This window comes from Salvelinus alpinus, chromosome 9, assembly GCF_045679555.1.
Source record: "Salvelinus alpinus chromosome 9, SLU_Salpinus.1, whole genome shotgun sequence".
NCBI classification, from domain to species: domain Eukaryota; kingdom Metazoa; phylum Chordata; class Actinopteri; order Salmoniformes; family Salmonidae; genus Salvelinus; species Salvelinus alpinus.
Window position 1 is genome coordinate 33,602,047 of NC_092094.1, and position 21,766 is coordinate 33,623,812.

Genomic DNA, 21,766 nt, shown 5'->3' on the forward strand with positions numbered 1-21,766 from the left:
ATGAAGCTCTGTGCCAATCAGCCAGGCCTCCCTGAAGATCCACCAGTCCCCACTAAGATCTATAGCTCTATAGCCGGATATCTCATCATACTAATTCCATCTCTGTGTGTGCTGTGCGCTGCCCTATGTTTCCCCCCCCCCCCCCCCCCCCTTTCTCTATCTCCTTTTATCACCTGAGCACTCGCTCAACCCACATGCTCCTCAGCAACCTTCCCTGTCACCCTCATCCATTACTAGACTCTCTCTGGTCATTGTGTTGATGTGTTGCAGGGGGAGGGGACACACAATCAGTCATGGCTGAGACGGAAGGAGCACTCATTTCTCTGGAGGAGCCGTGGAGGGTTCACTGGCATGTCCCAGTGCACACTAACTCACAAAAGCTCACCGTTGCCTCACGTCTCGTTCCCTATCTCATAAACAGCCTGACAACGCTGCTCTCAGGACACTTCAAGGTCAGAGGAGAGGAGAGCCCTCTTTAGATAGCTCTCACAGATGCCCTGGAGTAAAGTGTATAGCTATGACTTAGAGGAAGAACAACACTTACTTGTAGAAGGCTTGGTTCTCCACTCCACATTTCCACAGGTGCTTGCAGGCCTCAGGTGTTGGTGCAAAGTACGTCAAGATGATCTTTTTGTCCTGCACATTAGAAATAAATGTGCAGGAAAATAAAACAACCTGACAGTTTCTCAGTTTCAAGAGTCATTACTATTACTACTGCTGTTTATTGAACACACCAGGCTGTGGTATGACTAGAACATGCTATCTCCAGGACCTGTTTTCAGAGAGTATTGGCCATAGAACAGTCACAGTCGCTGCCCTGCTCTCTATACTTGACTCCCCCAACACATCAATAATTCATGCTCTCACCTCCTTCTGATTTGCATATATATGGAATATCTTTCCCTCGAACTTCAGTTTGGTCACCTCATTCCTGCCCACAAGGAAGGGGATAGTTAATCACACAACCAACTGCACTGTGAGCCACAAGCTCTTAAAAAATTAATCACAACCACTAGCAGACCACACAAACAGCAATGGAGCTCCATGTTTGGCTAACAGAACACATGTCTGATAATACCCCAGGTAAACTGGAGACATGGGATGGGAGAATGTGCAGAAGGTTAAAAAATCTAACAAAGCAGCTGTAAATGCTGTAACATATTGTAACATTCACATTGTCTACTTGGCCAGATTTTGTAAGTATTACAGACATACTGTACTGAATTAGGTGGTGGCATTTCTATATCAGGAGTGAATATCTAACTCATATTTAACTATTACAGACCCAATATAGTGGGCTACTGGCTTAATGAGAGGGGCTGTATGGAATAGTATGTTACAGCAGCACTGATCCATGTATGTCTTTAAGGATTCTTACAGTCCCTGCTGCATGCAAGATCAATTATTTGTTGTGGTTGAGAACATGTATTTTTCTTGTGCATTTAAAAACAAGTTGATTTCTAACAGACAGGCCTGTGAAATCATATGCCCAGAATAGTAGCGACTAACTAAGACAATGGGACACCTGTATGCATGCTGTCCCTCTGGTCAGGAGGAGAGAATCAGCAGGACACACTCCACTGATTGTGAATGTAGAACCAGCAGTGGTATGTGGTTTAGGATTATTTATTTTATTTAACTAGGCAAGTCAGTTAAGAACAAATTCTTATTTACAATGACGGCCTAGGAACAGTGGATTAACTGCCTTGTTCAGGGGCAGAACGACAAATTTTTACCTTGTCAGCTCGGGGATTCGATCTAGCAACCTTCCAGTTACTGGCCCAACGCTCGAACCACTAAGCTACCTGCCACCCCAGAAATCAGCATTAGAGCAGAAATCATTCTACTCACCACATGAGAAAATGAACCCTCTTGTTTCCCTGAAGCACGACAAATCCAAATGGGGTGAAGGCAAGAAAGGCTGGATTTCCAGACACATCCTGTCATACACAAAAAACATTGTTATGGCACAACACAATAGACCTACAATAGATACCTGTATGAAATACACACATACATACTGTATGACTGTGTAGATGCAAGTGTGCTGCCATTTGCTTTAGCAATGCATTATCCATTCTACCAAGAGAGAACTCAAAGCTCAAGTAGAGGAAACAGGGTGTTTTAATGCAAATATCTTAAAATGAAGCAGCAGTGTGTGAGAATTGGCCACCCAACCTTGCATGGATGAGGATCCACACCATATGTCTCCAGCATCTGGGCTTTCTGGAGAAAATTCAGCTCTGATGTTTCAGGTGTCTGGCCACTGAGAGAGAGCATCAATGTCTGATTAAGAAACTTAACATCAATACAGGTCTATGAAACGAAAGAAGAAAAGGTCAAATGCATAAATAATATTAACTATGACAGAACTACAGTGCCTTGCAAAAGTATTCATCCCCCTTGGCGTTTTTCCTATTTTGTTGCATTACAACCTGCAATTTAAATTTATTTTTAATGGACATACACAAAATAGTCCAAATTGGTGAAGTGAAATGAAAAAACATAAAAGTGGTTTGTGCATATGTATTCACCCCCTTTGTTATGAAGCCCCTAAATAAGATCTGGTGCAACCAATTACCTTCAGAAGTCACATAATTAGTTAAATAAAGTCCACCTGTGTGCAGTCTAAGTGTCACATGATCTCAGTATATATACACCTGTTCTGAAAGGCCCCAGAGTCTGCAACACCACTAAGCAAGGGGCACCACCAAGCAAGCGGCACCATGAAGACCAAGGAGCTCTCCAAACAGGTCAGAGACAAAGTTGTGGAGAAGTACAGATCAGGGTTGAGTTATAAAAAAATATCCGAAACTTTGAACATCCTACGGAGCACCATTAAATCCATTATTAAAAAATGGAAAGAATATGGCACCACAACAAACCTGCCAAGGATGGGCCGCCCACCAAAACTCACAGACCAGGCAAGGAGGGAATTAATCAGAGAGGCAACAAAGAGACCAAAGATAACCCTGAAGGAGCTGCAAAGCTCCACAGCGGAGATTGGAGTATCTGTCCATAGAACCACTTTAAGCTGTACACTCCACAGAGCTGGGCTTTACGGAAGAGTGGCCAAAAAAAATAAGCAAACATGTTTGGTGTTCGCCAAAAGGCATGTGGGAGACTCCCCATGTGGGAGACTTCCTCTCTGGTCAGATGAGACTAAAATGTAGCTTTTTGGCCATCAAGGAAAATGCTATGTCTGGCGCAAACCCAACACTTCTCATCACCCCAAGAACACCATCCCCACAGTGAAGCATGGTGGTGGCAGCATCATGCTGTGGGGATGTTTTTCCATTGGCAGGGACTGGGAAACTGGTCAGAAGGAAGGAATGATGGATGGCGCTAAATACAGGGAAATTCTTGAGGGAAATCTGACTTAGTCTTCCAGAGATTTGAGACTGGGACGGAGGTTCACCTTCCAGCAGGACAATGACCCAAAGCATACTGCTAAAGCAACACTCGAGTGGTTTAAGGGGAAACATTTAAATATTTTGGAATGGCCTAGTCAAAGCCCAGACCTCAATCCAATTGAGAATCTGTGGTATGACTTAAAGATTGCTGTACACCAGCGGAATCCATCCAACTTGAAGGAGCTGGAGAAGTTTTGCCTTGAAGAATGGGAAAAAATCCCAGTGGCTAGATGTGCCAAGCTTATAGAGACATACCCCAAGAGACTTGCAGCTGTAATTGCTGCAAAAGGTGGCTCCACAAAGTATTGACTTTGGGGGGGGTGAATAGTTATGCACGCTCAAGTTCTGTTTTTTTGTCTTATATCTTGTTTGTTAAACAAAATAATATATTTTGCATCTTCAAAGTGGTAGGCATGTTGTGTAAATCAAATGATACAACAACCCCCCCCCCCCCCCCCAAAAATCTATTTTAATTCCAGGTTGTAAGGCAACAAAATAGGAAAAATGCCAAGGAGGGTGAATACTTTCGCAAGCCACTGTATTTCCCTTACACAGAGGAGTGATCAACAGAGTGAGCTGGCAGGATGCTGAATAGACCAGAGAGCTCTGAATAGATGGCCAGACAGACAGTGTATCAACCATCCTAGATACAGTACCTCTACCAATTAACATTTAATCAAGCACCAACCATTCAACAGCAATGGAGTAACGTGAGCATCAGCCTGACCTCTATCACAATCAATGGAAAAAACATGAAGAGATGCCAGTGGCTTGAATTACTGGTGCATTCAAAAGATCCAAATAGGCCCCTGTCCCAGCATTCCAAGGATATTTTCTATGATCACAGAGTCAGGCATGTTAACAGGTGTTTTGTTGGTGATGAGACATGAACAACCCACTAGAGAGCAGCAGAGGATCTTATCTATAATTATCATTTTAAAGATCCTTTATCTATGAACCTCTGACTACACACCTTTGGTCAGTCACATCCTCCATGCTGTCCACAGTATACAGTATGTCCCATGGCCATGACAAGTTCACTGAGCTGGGTCACTAGACAAAGCACTCAGTAATGGGAACCAACATTAAAAAACCTTCAAATCGACTCTGAGCTAGTGTGAAAATGGCTGATCCATGTTCCAATGTCTTTAATTTCTGTAGAGCACATTATCTCACACTAATTATGATTTAAACAAAGGAGAAGTGTCTTGTGGGAGGATAAATATCTCAGACATTATGGCTAAACCATTATCCATGTGGCTCGAACCACATTAACTTTAGAGGCCTGAGGGTGAGTGTAAAGGATCAATGTTGGGAAGTGTCTGTCGCAGCCTGTCCCACTGGGAACACCATGTCATTACAATGTGGAGAATTGGGTAATATTTGGTAGATACGTTGATCAATGAGATTCCAACCTATTTGTACCCACAAAAAAATTGCCAAAGGTCTGTTGAATTCTGTTATCACTGCACTTTCAACCATTTAAAAGCACACTAATGTTCAAATGGGAATACAATGTCAGATATTTTATTTATACAACAACTTAATGTGCTATCACTGTGCTTGATCTAATAGCACAACCAAATAACCTGAATTGCAGTTAGTTGAGATTACATTAAAGTACATGGTGCAAGTGATCAATGCCATTTGAGATTCTGTGCAGATTTCTATGATTACATAAGAAGACATTTATTGTTATAGTAACCTCAGTGGCCATGGATTTTAATGTTGAATAATGTTACATTTGTTTGCAAGATAACTTTAGGCTATTTACTGTATTACAAAAGTAATATTGAATTGTGTTTGGTTGACAACACAACCAAATACCAACATTTAAAGGAGATGTATCTACTGCTTGGATAGTTTAATCTGAGCCACTGACTTAATCCTATTCTTTAACTTTTATTTTTGGTTGAGATGGAGATGTGAATCCAACAGATAATTTGATAACTTGTCGACAAGTTAATATGCTATTTACCATATTGCAAAAGTGATATTGATTGTCTTTGGTAGTCAACCCAACCTAATATAAACATTTGAAAGAGATAGAGCTATCCAAGCAGAAGATACATCTGTACCACTGAGTCTGGCTTTTAATTGCAATTTGTCATCAAATTAATAATTGATATGATGGATTCACGTCTCTATTTCAAACAAGAATCTAAAGTTAAAGAATAGGACTAAATCAAATCAAACTTTAAATGCACTTCAAATACAGTTTGATTTGATCCTATTCTTTAACTTTTATTTTTGGTTGAGATGGAGTCATGAATCCAACATATTTATTATTGACTTGAAGATTCCATTTGAAATAAATCTTAAAACCCTAGGCCTATACAGTGTTTTCGGAAAGTACTCAGACCTCTTCCCTTTTTCCACATTTTGTTACGTTACAGCCTTATTCTAAAATGGATTAAATAAAAACATTTCATCAGCAATCTACACACAATACCCCATAATGACAAAGCGAAAAACAGGTTGACATTTTTACAAATGTATTAAATATAAAAACAGAAATACCTTACTTACATAATTATTCAGACCCTTTGCTATGAGACTCGAAATTGAGCTCAGATGCATCCTGTTTCCATTGATCATCCTTGAGATGTTTCTAAAACTTGGAGTCCACCTATGGTAAATTCAATTGACTGGACATAATTTGGAAAGGCACACACCTGTCTATGTAAGGTCCCTCAGTTGACAGTGCATGTCAGAGCAAAAATCAAGCCATGAGGTCGAAGGAATTATCCGTAAAGCTCCGAGATAGGATTGTGGGGAAGGGTATCAAAAACTTTCTGCAGCATTGAAGGTCCCCAAGAACACAGTGGTCTCCATCATTCTTAAATTTAAGAAGTTTCGTACCACCATGACTCTTCCTAGAGCTGGCTGCCTGGCCAAACTGAGCAAACGGGGGAAAAGGGCCTTGGTCAGGGAGGTGACCAAGAACCAGATGGTCACTCTGTCAGAGCTCTAGAGTTCCTTTGTGGAGATGGGAGAACCTTCCAGAAGGACAACCATCTCTGCAGCACTCCACCAATCAGGACATTATGGTAGAGTGGCCAGACGGAAGCCACTCCTCAGTAAAAGGCACATGACAGCCCGCTTGGAGTTTGCCAAAAGGCACCTAAAAACCCTCAGACCATGAGAAACAAGATTCTCTGGTCTGATGAAACCAAGATTGAACTCTTTGGCCTGAATGCCAAGCGTCACGTCTGGAGGAAACCTGGCACCATCCCTACGGTGAAGCATGGTCGTGACAGCATCACGCTGTGGGGATGTTTTTCAGCGGCAGGGACTGGGAGACTAGTCAGGATCAAGGCAAAGGTGAACGGAGCAAAGTACAGAGAGATCCTTGGTGAAAACCTGCTCCAGAGCGCTCAGGACCTCAGACTGGGACGAAGGTTCACCTCAACGAACCTAAGCACACAGCCAAGACAATGCAGGACTGGCTTCAGGACAAGTCTCTGAATGTCTTTGAGTGGCCCAGCCAGAGACCGGACTTGAACCCGATCGAACATCTCTGGAGAGACCTGAAAATAGCTGTGCAGCAACGCTCCCCATCCAACCTGACAGAGCTTGAGATGATCTGCAGAGAAGAATGGGAGAAACTCCCCAAATACAGGTGTGCCAAGCTTGTAGCGTCATAACCAAGAAGACTCAAGTCTATAATCGCCGCCAAAGGTGCTTCAACAAAGTACTGAGTAAAGGGTCTGAATACTTATGTAAAATGTGATATTTCAGTTGACTAAATTATCAGAAATGTCTAAAAACCTGTTTTTGCTTTGTTGTGTAGATTGATCAAGAAACATTTGTTTAATCAATTTTAGAATAAGGCTGTAACCTAACAAAATGTGGAAAAAGTCAAGGGGTCTGAATACATTCCGAAGGCACTCTTTGTATTATCTATTTTTAGTTGAATCCTGGGCTGAACTTAAACAATAGCTGTTGATGACTTCCCAGATGCTATACACTGTAGGCTTAAATAGCATCATTGATGATATACTGTATGATTGATAAAGTATGGTTACATTTCATTTGCTCTATTGAACATACATTGTCCGGTCCTCTGGCAGTCTCTATGGGGGTACCACAGGTTTCAATTCTCGGGCCGACTCTTTTCTCTGTATATATCAATGATGTTGCTCTTGCTGCGGGCGATTCCCTGATCCACCTCTACGCAGACGACACCATTCTGTATACTTCTGGCCCTTCCTTGGACACTGTTCTATCTAACCTCCAAACGAGCTTCAATGCCATATAACACTCCTTCCGTGGCCTCCAACTGCTCTTAAACGCTAGTAAAACCAAATGCATGCTTTTCAACCGTTCGCTGCCTGCACCCGTCCACCCGACTAGCATCACCACCCTGGACGGTTCCGACCTAGAATATGTGAACATCTACAAATACCTAGGTGTCTGGCTAGACTGTAAACTCTCCTTCCAGACTCATATTAAACATCTCCAATCCAAAATCAAATCAAGAATTGGCTTTCTATTTCGCAACAAAGCCTCCTTCACTCACGCCGCCAAACTTACCCTAGTAAAACTGACTATCCTACCGATCCTCGACTTCGGCGATGTCATCTACAAAATAGCTTCCAATACTCTACTCAGCAAACTAGATGCAGTTTATCATAGTGCCATCCGTTTTGTTACTAAAACACCTTATACCACCCACCACTGCGACCTGTATGCTCTAGTCGGCTGGCCCTCGCTACATATTCGTCGCCAGACCCACTGGCTCCAGGTCATCTATAAGTCCATGCTAGGTAAAGCTCCGCCTTATCTCAGTTCACTGGTCACGATAACAACACCCACCCGTAGCACGCGCTCCAGCAGGTATATCTCACTGATCATCCCAAAAGCCAACACCTCATTTGGCCGCCTTTCCTTCCAGTTCTCTGCTGCCTGTGACTGGAACGAATTGCAAAAATCGCTGAAGTTGGAGACTTTTATTTCCCTCACCAACTTTAAACATCTGCTATCTGAGCAGCTAACCGATCGCTGCAGCTGTACATAGTCCATCTGTAAACAGCCCACCCAATTTACCTACCTCATCCCCTTACTGTTTTTATTTATTTACTTTTCTGCTCTTTTGCACACCAGTATCTCTACTTGCACATGATCATCTGATGATTTATCACTCCAGTGTTAATCTGCTAAATTGTAATTATTCGCTCCTATGGCCTATTTATTGCCTACCTCCTCATGCCTTTTGCACACAATGTATATAGACACATTTTTTCCCCTACTGTGTTATTGACTTGTTTATTGTTTACTCCATGTGTAACTCTGTGTTGTTGTCTGTTCACACTGCTATGCTTTATCTTGGCCAGGTCGCAGTTGTAAATGAGAACTTGTTCTCAACTAGCCTACCTGGTTAAATAAAGGTAAAATAAAAAAATAAAAAATACCCTTTGGAATGACTTTGATAGCAATATTTCAACTATTAAGTCGAGATTTCTCAACAATCATTCTCATGATAACACATTGGCAATAGTCAATGAGAAATATCAAAGCTAAGCAAGGGCTGGGCTAAAACCCTGGATGAGCCCAAAGGGATAGCTGTAGATAGATCAACTCTCCAATAGGAGGTGCAATAGGAGCCTTTTATTTTTTTCTGTTAATGGATCTTATATTGATCTGACATTTCAAAGGTACAAATTCAATATATTTTCCACATAGATTCCATGTTACAATATGTTGACAAATTATGTTGAAACTACATTGATTTAACCAGTTTGTGCGCAGTGGAGTGTATCATCATTAAGAAACCCTCAGTGATGCTTCATCAGCTAACCTGCTGGCAGAGAAAGTAGTGTGTGTGTGCATGTATGCCTTTGTGTGTTTGTATGTGCACACACTACCGTATCTCACTGCATTAGGTGTATTGCACTGCACTCCCTGACAGGTCTTGGGCCACGACCCTCATAATAATGACTGTATTAATGAAAGGTAGTTTTTGTGCTCAAGAAAATCCCACCATCTTGTCTCTGCAACACCCTGGAATGACAGTGGGCCATTAGATTAAACAAATGTTTGAGAAGAGTGTGAAGGAACTAGTTTCCAAGACAATAAGCATTCGCACAATGGTAGTTAGTGCTTTCTCAGTCAAATTGATTCATCTTATAGGTGCAGTGTGTGTTTGAACGTGCATGCACGTGTGAGAGGTTAAAGAGAAACAGTAGATTGGTCCTTACATCAGTTCTGTCTTGTGTATGTCTGAGATTCGTCGCTCCAGCTTCTCTGAATGTTTTGGGAAGAACTGGAATTTAGAACTGTATCCTTCAGGATGCTTCCCAGGATCATAGTCCCCAATCTCAGCTGGAACACAGTTAATAAAAATGATCCACCATTTCACAGCACCACAGTCTAACCATACATGGTTACATACAGTACATACAGTAATATATCTAACATCCACAACATCCTTCCATTCAATAAATTATAAAAGTGGATACAGAATATGTTTGCAGTAATAACTGCAGATTAAGTGTGAACTCAAACAAGAATTATTAGGGATAGGGTGAGTATTTACACAGTTCTACACACACATTACTGGCACCCTTGCCGAGGTGTTGTTAGATCACAGGCAGCCTGTGCTGTATGTCAGCAGAGCTCTTAATGACGACAAGTTAAACTGGCCCAGGGTTGCTGTTGTTTATTTGTGACTTCATACCACACTGAGCTCCCTCAGGCGGCTCTGACAATTCTTTCCCCCAGCGAGCGAGGACAAGGAGGTGATCAGGCAGCACCTCCTCATGAACAGAGCCAGTGCGCCTGCCAAAGGACCTGCCTTCTCTTTCTCCTAACACTGCACTTTCTGCGGCCTTCGGCTCGCTCGCCGTACCTCTCAAACATACAGCCTGCCTGCCTCTCGAGGGTCTACTGCGTGTGAGCTCCATGCTTTGACAGCTAACGATACTGCTGAGAGCAAGATGCCTGATAATCATGCAGAGGGCTTACAATCTAGCATGAAATTCACATGTTTAGCATTCAAAGCATTGATCTTACTTATCAGCTGTCCCATCTTTCTTTATCAGCTATGGTTTTACAGTGTAAATTAGTATGGAGGTGCACGTGTTGTCTGCATTAACATTTTAATTTGATGCTTTTTAGTATACAGTAGAGATCAGTCAATACGGAAGTAAGAATCCCTCAGGGCATATAATTTACAAAGTGATAACTACATCCTTATGAGAAATCCAGAGAAGTTATGTGAAAGTGCAGTGCAGAGAGTGGAGCAAGCAGGTCCTGTCACTGTACCTTGCAGGATGAAGGCAGCCATCATGGCAGCATCTGTCGTCTTACACAGGAGGCGTCCGTGATACAGATCTCTCTTGATCTGCAGGAAGACTAAATATCTGGGACCAGAACAGAGTGGGCGAAGAAGGTCAGAGGTCATGGATCTCAGTCACCCGTCTACTTTAATGAGATTCATCAACATTACAGACCACACTTATTTTTAGATCTATTGCAACAACAAGACATCGCCACAGATAAATCTCAAAAGGATGTAAAAAAAATTGTGTGTTGGGGACAGGGTTTGGTAGGGGATGCCCTGAGGCAAACTGCTGCTATTGTCGACTGACTGTGTTTCTGTTCAAGCCTCCAGATTAGAATCCAGACAAGACCAGAGCATCCCAGAACACAGCAGCACTGTCCTGACAGATACAGCAGCTACACTGGCTGCAGACTGAGACTAACACCTGGAACAATGCAGGTGTTACCAATGGTTACAGTACAGGATTGCCCATTTATTGATTCTAGCGTGAATGTAACACGTGATAGAAACAGTGGGAGAAACGACAGAACGGATCCCAGATTCCCCTGAAACCAACTTCCCACAACCAACACCAAAATGAGCCCAGGAGAACCCATGCATGTGAATGCGAAGAATATACACTACCGTTCAAAAGTTTGGGGTCAAATGTACTTGTTTTTGAAAGAAAAGCAAACTTTTTTGTCCTTTAAAATAGAATCAAATTGATCAGAAATACAGTGTAGACATTGTTAATGTTGTAAATAACTATTGTAGCTGGAAATGGCAGATTTTTTATGGAATATAGAAAGAGGAGTGGGAGGACACGGTGCACGACTGAGCAAGAGGACAAGTACATTAGGGTGTCTAGTTTGAGAAACAGATGCTTCACAAGTCCTCAACTGGCAGCTTCATTAAATAGTACCAGTCTCAACGTCAACAGTGAAGAGGCGACGCCGGGATGCTGAAGGCCAGCATCCCGGCGTCGCCAGAGTTGCAAAGCCAGAGTTGCAAAGAAAAAGCCATATCTCAGACTGGCCAATAAAAATTAAATAGTAAGATGGGCATAAGAACACAGACACAGGACAGGGGAACTCTGCCTAGAAGGCCAGCATCCCGGCGTCGCCTCTTCGCTGTTGACGTTGGGACTGGTGTTTTGTGTGTACTATTTAATGAAGCTGCCAGTTGGGGACTTGTGAGGCGTCTGTTTCTCAAACTAGACACTCTAATGTACTTGTCCTCTTGCTCAGTCGTGCACCGTGGCCTCCCACTCTTTCTATTCTGGTTAGAGCCAGTTTGCGCTGTTCTGTGAAGGGAGTAGTACACAGCGTTATACGAGATCTTCAGTTTCTTGGAAATTTCTCGCATGGAATAGCCTTAATTTCTCAGAACAAGAATAGACTGACAAGTTTCAGAAGAAAGTTATTTGTTTCTGGACATTTTCAGCCTGTAATCGAATCCACAAATGCTGATGCTCCAGATACTCAACTAGTCTAAAGAAGGACAGTTTTATTGCTTTTTTAATCAGAACAACAGTTTTCAGCTGTGCTAACATAATTGCAAAATAGTTTTCTAATGATCAATTTGCCGTTTAAAATGATAAACTTGGATTAGCTAACACAACGTGCCATTGGAACACTTTGGAGTGATGATTGCTGATAATGGGCCTCTGTACGCCTATGTAGATATTCCATACAAAATCAGCCATTTCCAGCTACGTTTCCAATACAATAACAATGTCTACACTGTATTTCTGATCAATTTAACGTTATTTTAATGGACAAAAAATTGCCATTTCTTCAAAAACAAGGACATTTCTTAGTGACCCCAAACTTTTGAACGGTAGTGTACATATCCTCGGCTGTAATTTTGTCATCTAGGCCAGCTCCACAACAGCTAATAGTATGTCACTTAAGGAGCCATAGGTGCTAAAAAGGAAATTTCCTTTTCTCTCTTTGGGTGACTCCAGTTAAATGGCTGATGCTGTCTATTGTCTGCCCTACATTTCTTTTGTCTTTTCTGCTTGCCTTTCACATCTCTGCTGTCGGTAGATTTGGTGAAGGACAGCTGTGAAATTAAATGAATATTTGACCCATCTCTATCCTCTTCCCTCATTGTGTGATCTAACCTTTGTGCCATATATTGTCCAGTATCCCTTCAGTATTTGATTAATGAGGAAACTATATTGAAGAAAACTTCAGTGTCATTGATTATTTCCTCTCCTCTCCTTCCTTTCCTCTCCCTCTCATCCTGCCCTACCAATCTCATATCTCTTCCTCTCTCTAGTATGAGGTGGTCTATCCTGCCCTACCAATCTCATCATATCTCTTCCTCTCTCTAGTATGAGGTGGTCTATCCTGCCCTACCAATCTCATCATATCTCTTCCTCTCTCTAGTATGAGGTGGTCTATCCTGCCCTACCAATCTCATCATATCTCTTCCTCTCTCTAGTATGAGGTGGTCTATCCTGCCCTACCAATCTCATCATATCTCTTCCTCTCTCTAGTATGAGGTGGTCTATCCTGCCCTACCATTCTCATATCTCTTCCTCTCTCTAGTATGAGGTGGTCTATCCTGCCCTACCATTCTCATATCTCTTCCTCTCTCTAGTATGAGGTGGTCTATCCTGCCCTAACAATCTCATCATATCTCTTCCTCGAGGTGGTCTATCCTGCCCTACCATTCTCATATCTCTTCCTCTCTCTAGTATGAGGTGGTCTATCCTGCCCTACCATTCTCATATCTCTTCCTCTCTCTAGTATGAGGTGGTCTATCCCGCCCTACCACTCTCATCATATCTCTTGCTAACTATATTTATCTTTTCCTCAGCCTTCACTCTCCTCCCCTCCTCCCCTCTCCATCCATTCATAATTCACATAATTCATTATCTGCACTCTGCATTCTGTGTTCATTTCATCACACCTAAGTGTAGACTCCCTGGACGGTAATGAATATGAGATGGCAACCACCTGATTCAAACAGCTAGGTTGGTGTGCCTCCTTTCAACACATACACACATTGTAATAGACATTAGCAAACACACATGTACTAATGCACAGACACAAGAAACACATTCATACTCAATTGCACACGTACTTGCTTCTTTAATGTCATCATCAAGTGGTTGAAATCAGAGAGTATCAGAGGGCGTTTAAAGGCCCTATTGAGGGCACAGAGAGGCTTTTCTGGGTGACCTCATTGCAGACTGCACAGGGGAGAAGAGTCAGGCGAAGAAATGCATAAGTGATTCTAATCTGAGCTAGCTGGGAGCTAATCATGTATCATTTAGAGGAGTCTGCTAGCCGTAATTGACCCTCAGTCTTCCTCCTTCCCTCAGCAGTCAGCCAGCCAGAGAGACCAACGCAGAGCACAGCTACACAACCTCGCAATTTAGCAGCCATTCTACTTCAGAGAGCAGGCTCGCTCACAAGCTTAAACAGCACTGTCTTTTTAAAATATTTATTGCATTGTTTTTAGAAAAAGTGCTCTTTTATTATAGAGGCCCTTCAATAATGTCTGGGAAAAAATACTGTCAGTGCATTCAGAACACAAACATTTCTTGGGAAAATGAAAAGTGTGAGAGAAGGTGATAAACAACAGACGCTGCTTTGAAACTGCTTTAGAAAAGGCAAAAGTTATTGAAGATGTTTATACACAAAGCTTTCATGTCTGCTTTCCTTGACTTCCTCTTCATACTAGAGTCTGGGGGAGTGGTTGTTGGCATTTCTCTACTTTGCTGAGATTCACACAAAGTCCTACCTGGTGATTTCCTCTTTGAGAGCAGCGGGGTCAGGGGGGTAAAACTTGACTCTGAGACACATGGTGAACGGAGGCTGGGCTGGGGAACAAAGGAAAAGGAGAACCAAATAGTCAGGAACATTTCATGATCACAGTTCAAATGATTAACTGAAAAAATGCTCTAAATGCACCACCTTGCAAAAGTGTCTAGCATAGTTCTAACCTGACCTGTGTTTGATTCAGACACTATGAAGTTAGAATTTAAAATGACTAGTCAATTTAAACACTCATGAATTAAGCAATCTGTGAAGGGGGCACTGACAAATGATTACTGTAAATGACAATTAGCTTCGATCTTTACTTCATATCATCACAAGGTAAACAGTAGAATAGGTAAACAGTAGAATAGGCAAACGGTATCTCTCTTAAAGGGGAAATTATTTTGCATCATCATAATGATGTGGCCGGTGACACTTTGCTTCTTGAAAGTCCAATATCTTGAAAACTTGACTGCTGACATGAAAAACATTTTGGGACTGTATCAACAGTGGACTAATGAAAAAAAATACCTATATATATTATTTTTTATATATACTATATATTTTCCCTTTAAGCTCTATATCCACAATTAGGGAGACACAGTTCATGATGATTTGCAAGAGAGTGGGTGAGAGACATTTTGTGTGGATTATCTTCTGCTAGGATTTATGTGAGTTCTCATAAGGGACAATTCATACAGTTCTGTCCTTCCAGTCAAATGGAGAATCTTGATCTATTGAAATCCTAATACAGTAACTTCCTACCATTTGAATTCAAATGCACATTCATTAGTCAAATTAGATGATGCGTCATTAAAGATGCCATGGTGATGATAACTATAATTGCTCAATTAGCAGAATGATCATAGCATGAAGAGGAAGACACTAAAGACTTACATTTCATCTGCTTGGCAATACACTTTGTGACCTCCAACCAATGCTGCATCAACAACAAAAAGACATATGATCAAAGTGTGACAAAAGTGAAACATGTCTAAAAAAAATCCTGCAATGACACTGACACCACGCTCATATCACTCTACATCGCTCTACGAAGCAGGTTAAATGCAATAAACAGGAATGACAGTTCATCGAAAGACGTGTGAAAACCTGTGTTATGTCATGTCAGCTTCACGCCTAAAACACACTGACACATGTCTCTGTTCATATCCAACATCCATCTCTAATCTGACAAGAATCATATAATTAATGCTATCAGTTCCTGATTTGTATAATTAAATCATCATCATACTGAAGCAAATTGAACAGTAAGGGCATACAGAGATAACAGCTCTCTCTATAAATGACAGTAATGGATGGTCTTTCAAATTATAATACTATACCACCAGCATGCCTGGGCCTGCCTAGACAGACAGACAAGCAGACACTGTGCAGTGGCAGTGCTCTCTAGGGTCAGTTCAGAAGGTGACTCTGGTTTTGCCAGTATATCAGGCACTGATTCATCCCCCATCCTTCTGGCAACATTCACTCCATCAATTCCCTCTCTCCGCCAACCCCTCACCCTAACAACAACCACTGAAATAGCCCTGAGTGGCAGCATAGGAAATGCAGGATGGGCAGGACCAGTCTTGTCTCTGATGCTAAAACACACAATGTGAGCGAGCACATGTTAATTCTTCATGAATCAAGCAGTGCAGCTACAAGCCATCTCTGAGTAATAACCCTCTGTGCTCTGCTGCTGCTGCTGCTGATGATGATGATGATTGTATGAGTGTCTCTCTAAAAGCGTGTGTTATGAAAGTGTCACGCCCTGATCTGTTTCACCTGTTCCTGTGATTGTCTCCACCCCCTCCAGGTGTCGCTTATTTTCCCCAGTGTATTTATCCCTGTGTTTCCCGTCTCTCTGTGCCAGTTCGTCTTGTATGTTTAGTCAAGTCAACCAGCATGTTTTTCCGGTACTCCTTTTCTATTCTCTTTTTATAGTCCTCCCGGTTCTGAGCCCTGCCTGACTCTGGACTACTTTCCTGCCTGCCTGATCATCCTGCCTGCCCTGACCTTGATTCTACCTGCCCTTTGGTACCTATTGGACTCTGATCTGGTTTTGACCTTTTTGCCTGTCCACAACCATTCTCTTGCCTACCCCTTTGGATTAATAAACATTGTAAGACTCCAACCATCTGCATCTGGGTCTCGCCTTGTGCCTTGATAGAAATAAATAAAATAACATATCTTCAATCTGGCCCTGTATCTCTTTAAACAGTCACCTCTACCGCAGCATGCTTCATCCAACACAGACACAGACACACACACACACACACTCACTCACCCGCTGCTTGTCTGGGTCCACATATCTGATGCCGAAGTAGTCCTTCTCCAGCAGATTCAGGTGGTGGCAGATGAGGTCGAACAGATACTGTCCTTTAGCATCCCGCTGCAAGAGAAGAGAAAAACAATAGCATGAGAAACTCACAGCGAACACAAGAAAAGACCACAATTAACAACTTAAAAGGAAATTTTGAGGCAATATCCCCACTGATAGGGATCAAGTGGTCCGGCCCAGCCCAGGAACTCAACAACTTCATGAGGACATGAGGGAGAATGTGAGATTGAGGGAGAGGGAGGTAATTACTGATAACAGAACGTGCTTCATATTTTCCAGACCCTGTGGAGATATCCAGGATTCATCCAATATTAATGATGTACTGGGCCATATGCAAATCCCTCTGTAGTGCCTTGCAGTCGGAGGCCGAGCTGTTGCCATACCAGGCAGTGATGCAACCCGTCAGGATGCCCTCGATGGTGCAGCTGTAAAACCTTTTGAGGATCTGAGGACCCATACCAAATCTTTTCAGTCTCCTGAGGGGGAAAGGTTTTGTTGTGCCCTATTCACCTATGGACCATGTTAGTTTGTTGGTGATGTGGACGCCAAGGAACTTGAAGCTCTCAACCTGTTCCACTACAGCCCCGTTGATGAGAATGGGGGCGTGCTCGGTCCTCCTTTTCCTGTAGTCCACAATAATCTCCTTTGTCTTGATGACGTTGAGGGAGAGGTTGTTGTCCTTGCACCACGAGGTCAGGTCTCTGACCTCCTCCCTATAGGTTGTCTCATCATTGTCAGTGATCAGGCCTACCCCTGTTGTGTCATCGGCAAACGTAATGATGGTGTTGGAGTCTTGCCTGGCCATGCAGTCATGAGTGAACAGGGAGCACAGGGGGGGGACTGAGCACGCACCTCTGAGGGGCCCCTGTGTTGAGGATCAGCGTGGCGGATGTGTTGTTACCTACCCTTACTACCTGGAACGGCCCGTCAGGAAGTCCAGGATCCAGTTGCAGAGGGAGGTGTTTAGACCCAGGGTCCTTAGCTTAGTGATGAGCTTTGAGGGCACTATGGTGTTGAACGCTGAGCTGTAGTCAGTGAATAGCATTCTCACATAGTTGTTCCCTTTGTCCAGGTGTGAAAGGGCTGTGTGTAGTGCAATAGAGATTGCATCATCTGTGGATCTGTTGGGGTGGTATGCAAATCGGAGTGGGTCTAGGGTTTCTGGGATAATGGTGTTGATGTGAGCCATGACCAGCCTTTCAAAGCATTTCATGGCTACAGACGTGAGTGCTACGGTTCGGTATTCATTCAGGCAGGTTATCTTAGTGTTCTTGGGCACAGGGACTATGGTGGTCTGCTTGAAACATGTAGCTATTACAGACTCAGACATGGAGAGGTTGAAAATGTCAGTGAACATAGAAGTTATTTAGCTCGTCTGGTAGGCTCTTGTCACTGAGCAGCTCTCGGCTGTGCTTCCCTTTGTAGTCTGTAATAGTTTGCATGCCCTGCCACATCCGACGAGCGTCGGAGCCGGTGTAGTACGAATCGATCTTAGTTCTGTATTGACGCTTTGCTTGTTTGATGGTTCGTCGGAAGGTATAGCGGGATTTCTTATAAGCTCCGGGGTTAGAGTCCCGCTCCTTGAAAGCGGCATCTCTACCCTTTAGCTCAGTGCGAATGTTGCCTGTAATCCATGGCTTCTGGTTGGGGTATGTACGTACAGTCAATGTGGGGACGACGTCATCGATGCACTAATTGATGAAGCCAGTGACAGATGTGGTGTACTCCTCAATACCATCAGAAGAATCCCGGGAACATATTCCAGTCTGTGCTAGCAAAACACTCCTGTAGTTTAGCATCTACTTCATCTGACCACTTTTTCATAGACCGAGTCACTGTGCTTCCTGCTTTAATTTTTGCTTGTAAGCAGGAATCAGGAGGATAGAATTATGGTTAGATTGCCTATTGGAAGGTGAGGGAGAGCTTTGTTCGCGTCTCTGTGTGTGGAGTAAAGGTGGTCTATAGTTTTTTTCCCCTCAAGTTGCACATTTAACATTCTGATAGAAATGAGGTAAAACTGATTTAAGTTTCCCTGCATTAAAGTCCCCGGCCACTAGGAGCGCCGCCTCTGGATGAGTGTTTTCCTGTTTGCTTATGGCGGTATACAGCTCATTGGGTGCGGTCTTAGTGCCAGCGTCGGTCTGTGGTGATATGTAGACAGCTATGAAAAATACAGATGAAAACTCTCTAGGTAGATAGTGTGGTGTACAGCTTATCATGATATACTCAACCTCGGATGAGCAAAACCTTGAGACTTCCTTAGATATCGTGCACCAGCTGTTGTTTACAAATATACATAGGCTCCCGCTCCGTGTCTTACCAGAGGCTGCTGTTCTATCCTGCCGATAGAGTGTATAACCCGCCAGCTGTATGTTATTAATGTCGTCGTTCAGCCACGACTCGGTGAAACATAAGATATTACAGTTTTTATTGTTCCGTTGGTAGGATATAGAGTTGAAGTCAGAAGTTAACATACACTTAGGTTGGAGTCATTAAAACTCGTTTTTAAACCACTCCACAAATGTCTTGTTAACAACTATAGTTTCGGCAAGTCGGTTAGGACATCTACTTTGTGCATGACACAAGTAATTTCCCCAACAATTGTTTACAGACAGATTATTTCACTTATAATTCACTGTATCATAATTCCAGTGGGTCAGAAGTTTACATACACTAAGTTGACTGTGCCTTTAAACTGCTTGGAACATTCCAGAAAATGATATCATGGCTTTAGAAGCTTCTGATAGGCTAATTGACATCATTTAAGTCAATTGGAGGAGTACCTGTGGATGTATTTCAAGGCCTACCTTCAAACTCAGTGCCTCTTTGCTTGACATCATGGGAAAATCAAAAGAAATCAGCCAGGAACTCAGAAAAAACTATGTAGACCTCCACAAGTCTGGTTCATCCTTGGGAGCAATTTCCAAACGCCTGAAGGTACCACGTTCATCTGTACAAACAATAGTATGCAAGTTTTAACATCATGGGACCATGCAGCCATCACACCGCTCAGGAAGGAGACGCGTTCTGTCTCCTAGAGATGAACGTACCTTGGTGCGAACAGTGCAAATAAATCCCAGAACAACAGCAAAGGACCTAGTGAAGATGCTGGAGGAAACAGGCACAAAAGTATATACAGTGGGGAGAACAAGTATTTGATACACTGCCGATTTAGCAGGTTTTCTTACTTACAAAGCATGTAGAGGTCTGTAATTTTTATCATAGGTACACTTCAACTGTGAGAGACGGAATCTAAAACAAAAATCCAGAAAATCACATTGTATGATTTTTAAGTAATTCATTTGCATTTTATTGCATGACATAAGTATTTGATACATCAGAAAAGCAGAACTTAATATTTGGTACAGAAACCTTTGTTTGCAATTACAGAGATCATACGTTTCCTGTAGTTCTTGACCAGGTTTGCACACACTGCAGCAGGGATTTTGGCCCACTCCTCCATACAGACCTTCTCCAGATCCTTCAGGTTTCGGGGCTGTCGCTGGGCAATACGGACTTTCAGCTCCCTCCAAAGATGTTCTATTGGGTTCAGGTCTGGAGACTGGCTAGGCCACTTCAGGACCTTGAGATGCTTCTTACGGAGCCACTCCTTAGTTGCCCTAGCTGTGTGTTTTGGGTCGTTGTCATGCTGGAAGACCCAGCCACGACCCATCTTCAATGCTCTTACTGAGGGAAGGAGGTTGTTGGCCAAGATCTCGCGATACATGGCCCCATCCATCCTCCCCTCAATACGGTGCAGTCGTCCTGTCCCCTTTGCAGAAAAGCATCCCCAAAGAATGATGTTTCCACCTCCATGCTTCATGGTTGGGATGGTGTTCTTGGGGTTGTACTCATCCTTCTTCTTCCTCCAAACATGGCGAGTGGAGTTTAGACCTAAAAGCTCTATTTTTGTCTCATCAGACCACATGACCTTCTCCCATTCCTCCTCTGGATCATCCAGATGGTCATTGGCAAACTTCAGACGGGCCTGGACATGCGCTGGCTTGAGCAGGGGGACCTTGCGTGCGCTGCAGGATTTGAATCCATGACAGCGTAGTGTGTTACTAATGGTTTTCTTTGAGACTGTGGTCCCAGCTCTCTTCAGGTCATTGACCAGGTCCTGCCGTGTAGTTCTGGGCTGATCCCTCACCTTCCTCATGAGCATTGATGCCCCACGAGGTGAGATCTTGCATGGAGCCCCAGACCGAGGGTGATTGACCGTCATCTTGAACTTCTTCCATTTTCTAATAATTGCGCCAACAGTTGTTGCCTTCTCACCAAGCTGCTTGCCTATTGTCCTGTAGCCCATCCCAGCCTTGTGCAGGTCTACAATTTTATCCCTGATGTCCTTACACAGCTCTCCGGTCTTGGCCATTGTGGAGAGGTTGGAGTCTGTTTGATTGAGTGTGTGGACAGGTGTCTTTTATACAGGTAACGAGTTCAAACAGGTGCAGTTAATACAGGTAATGAGTGGAGAACAGGAGGGCTTCTTAAAGAAAAACTAACAGGTCTGTGAGAGCCGGAATTCTTACTGGTTGGTAGGTGATCAAATACTTATGTCATGCAATAAAATGCAAATGAATTACTTAACAATCATACAATGTGATTTTCTGGATTTTTGTTTTAGATTCCGTCTCTCACAGTTGAAGTGTACCTATGATAAAAATTACAGACCTCTACATGCTTTGTAAGTAGGAAAACCTGCTAAATCGGCAGTGTATCAAATACTTGTTCTCCCCACTGTATATCCACAGTAAAACGAGTCCTATAACGACATAACCTGAAAGGCCGCTCAGCAAGGAAGAAGCCACTGCTCCAAAACCGCCATCAAAAAGCCAGACTACGGTTTGCAACTGCACGTGGGGACAGATCATACTTTTTGGAGAAATGTCCTCTGGTCTGATGAAACAAAAATAGAACTGTTTGGCCATAATGACCAGCGTTATGTTTGGAGGAAAAAGGGGGAGGCTTGCAA

At 42.9% G+C, this 21,766-nt stretch overlaps 1 protein-coding gene across 3 annotated transcripts in view; it reads right to left on the bottom strand.

Annotated features, from left to right (window-relative positions):
• frmd5a (FERM domain containing 5a) overlaps positions 1-21,766 on the bottom strand; it is a 129,553-nt gene that overhangs the window by 13,381 nt on the left and 94,406 nt on the right. For 2 of the 3 annotated variants that reach the window (XM_071416806.1, XM_071416804.1), the window contains exons 2-10: positions 16,738-16,842; positions 15,348-15,390; positions 14,434-14,512; positions 10,680-10,777; positions 9,614-9,737; positions 2,179-2,266; positions 1,852-1,940; positions 868-931; positions 545-636 (exon numbers count right to left, since the gene is read on the bottom strand). In XM_071416806.1, the coding sequence (XP_071272907.1) occupies positions 545-636; positions 868-931; positions 1,852-1,940; positions 2,179-2,266; positions 9,614-9,737; positions 10,680-10,777; positions 14,434-14,512; positions 15,348-15,390; positions 16,738-16,842 (782 nt within the window). The remainder of the gene's footprint in view (positions 1-544; positions 637-867; positions 932-1,851; positions 1,941-2,178; positions 2,267-9,613; positions 9,738-10,679; positions 10,778-14,433; positions 14,513-15,347; positions 15,391-16,737; positions 16,843-21,766) is intronic. The other variant, XM_071416805.1, reaches the window with a different exon arrangement.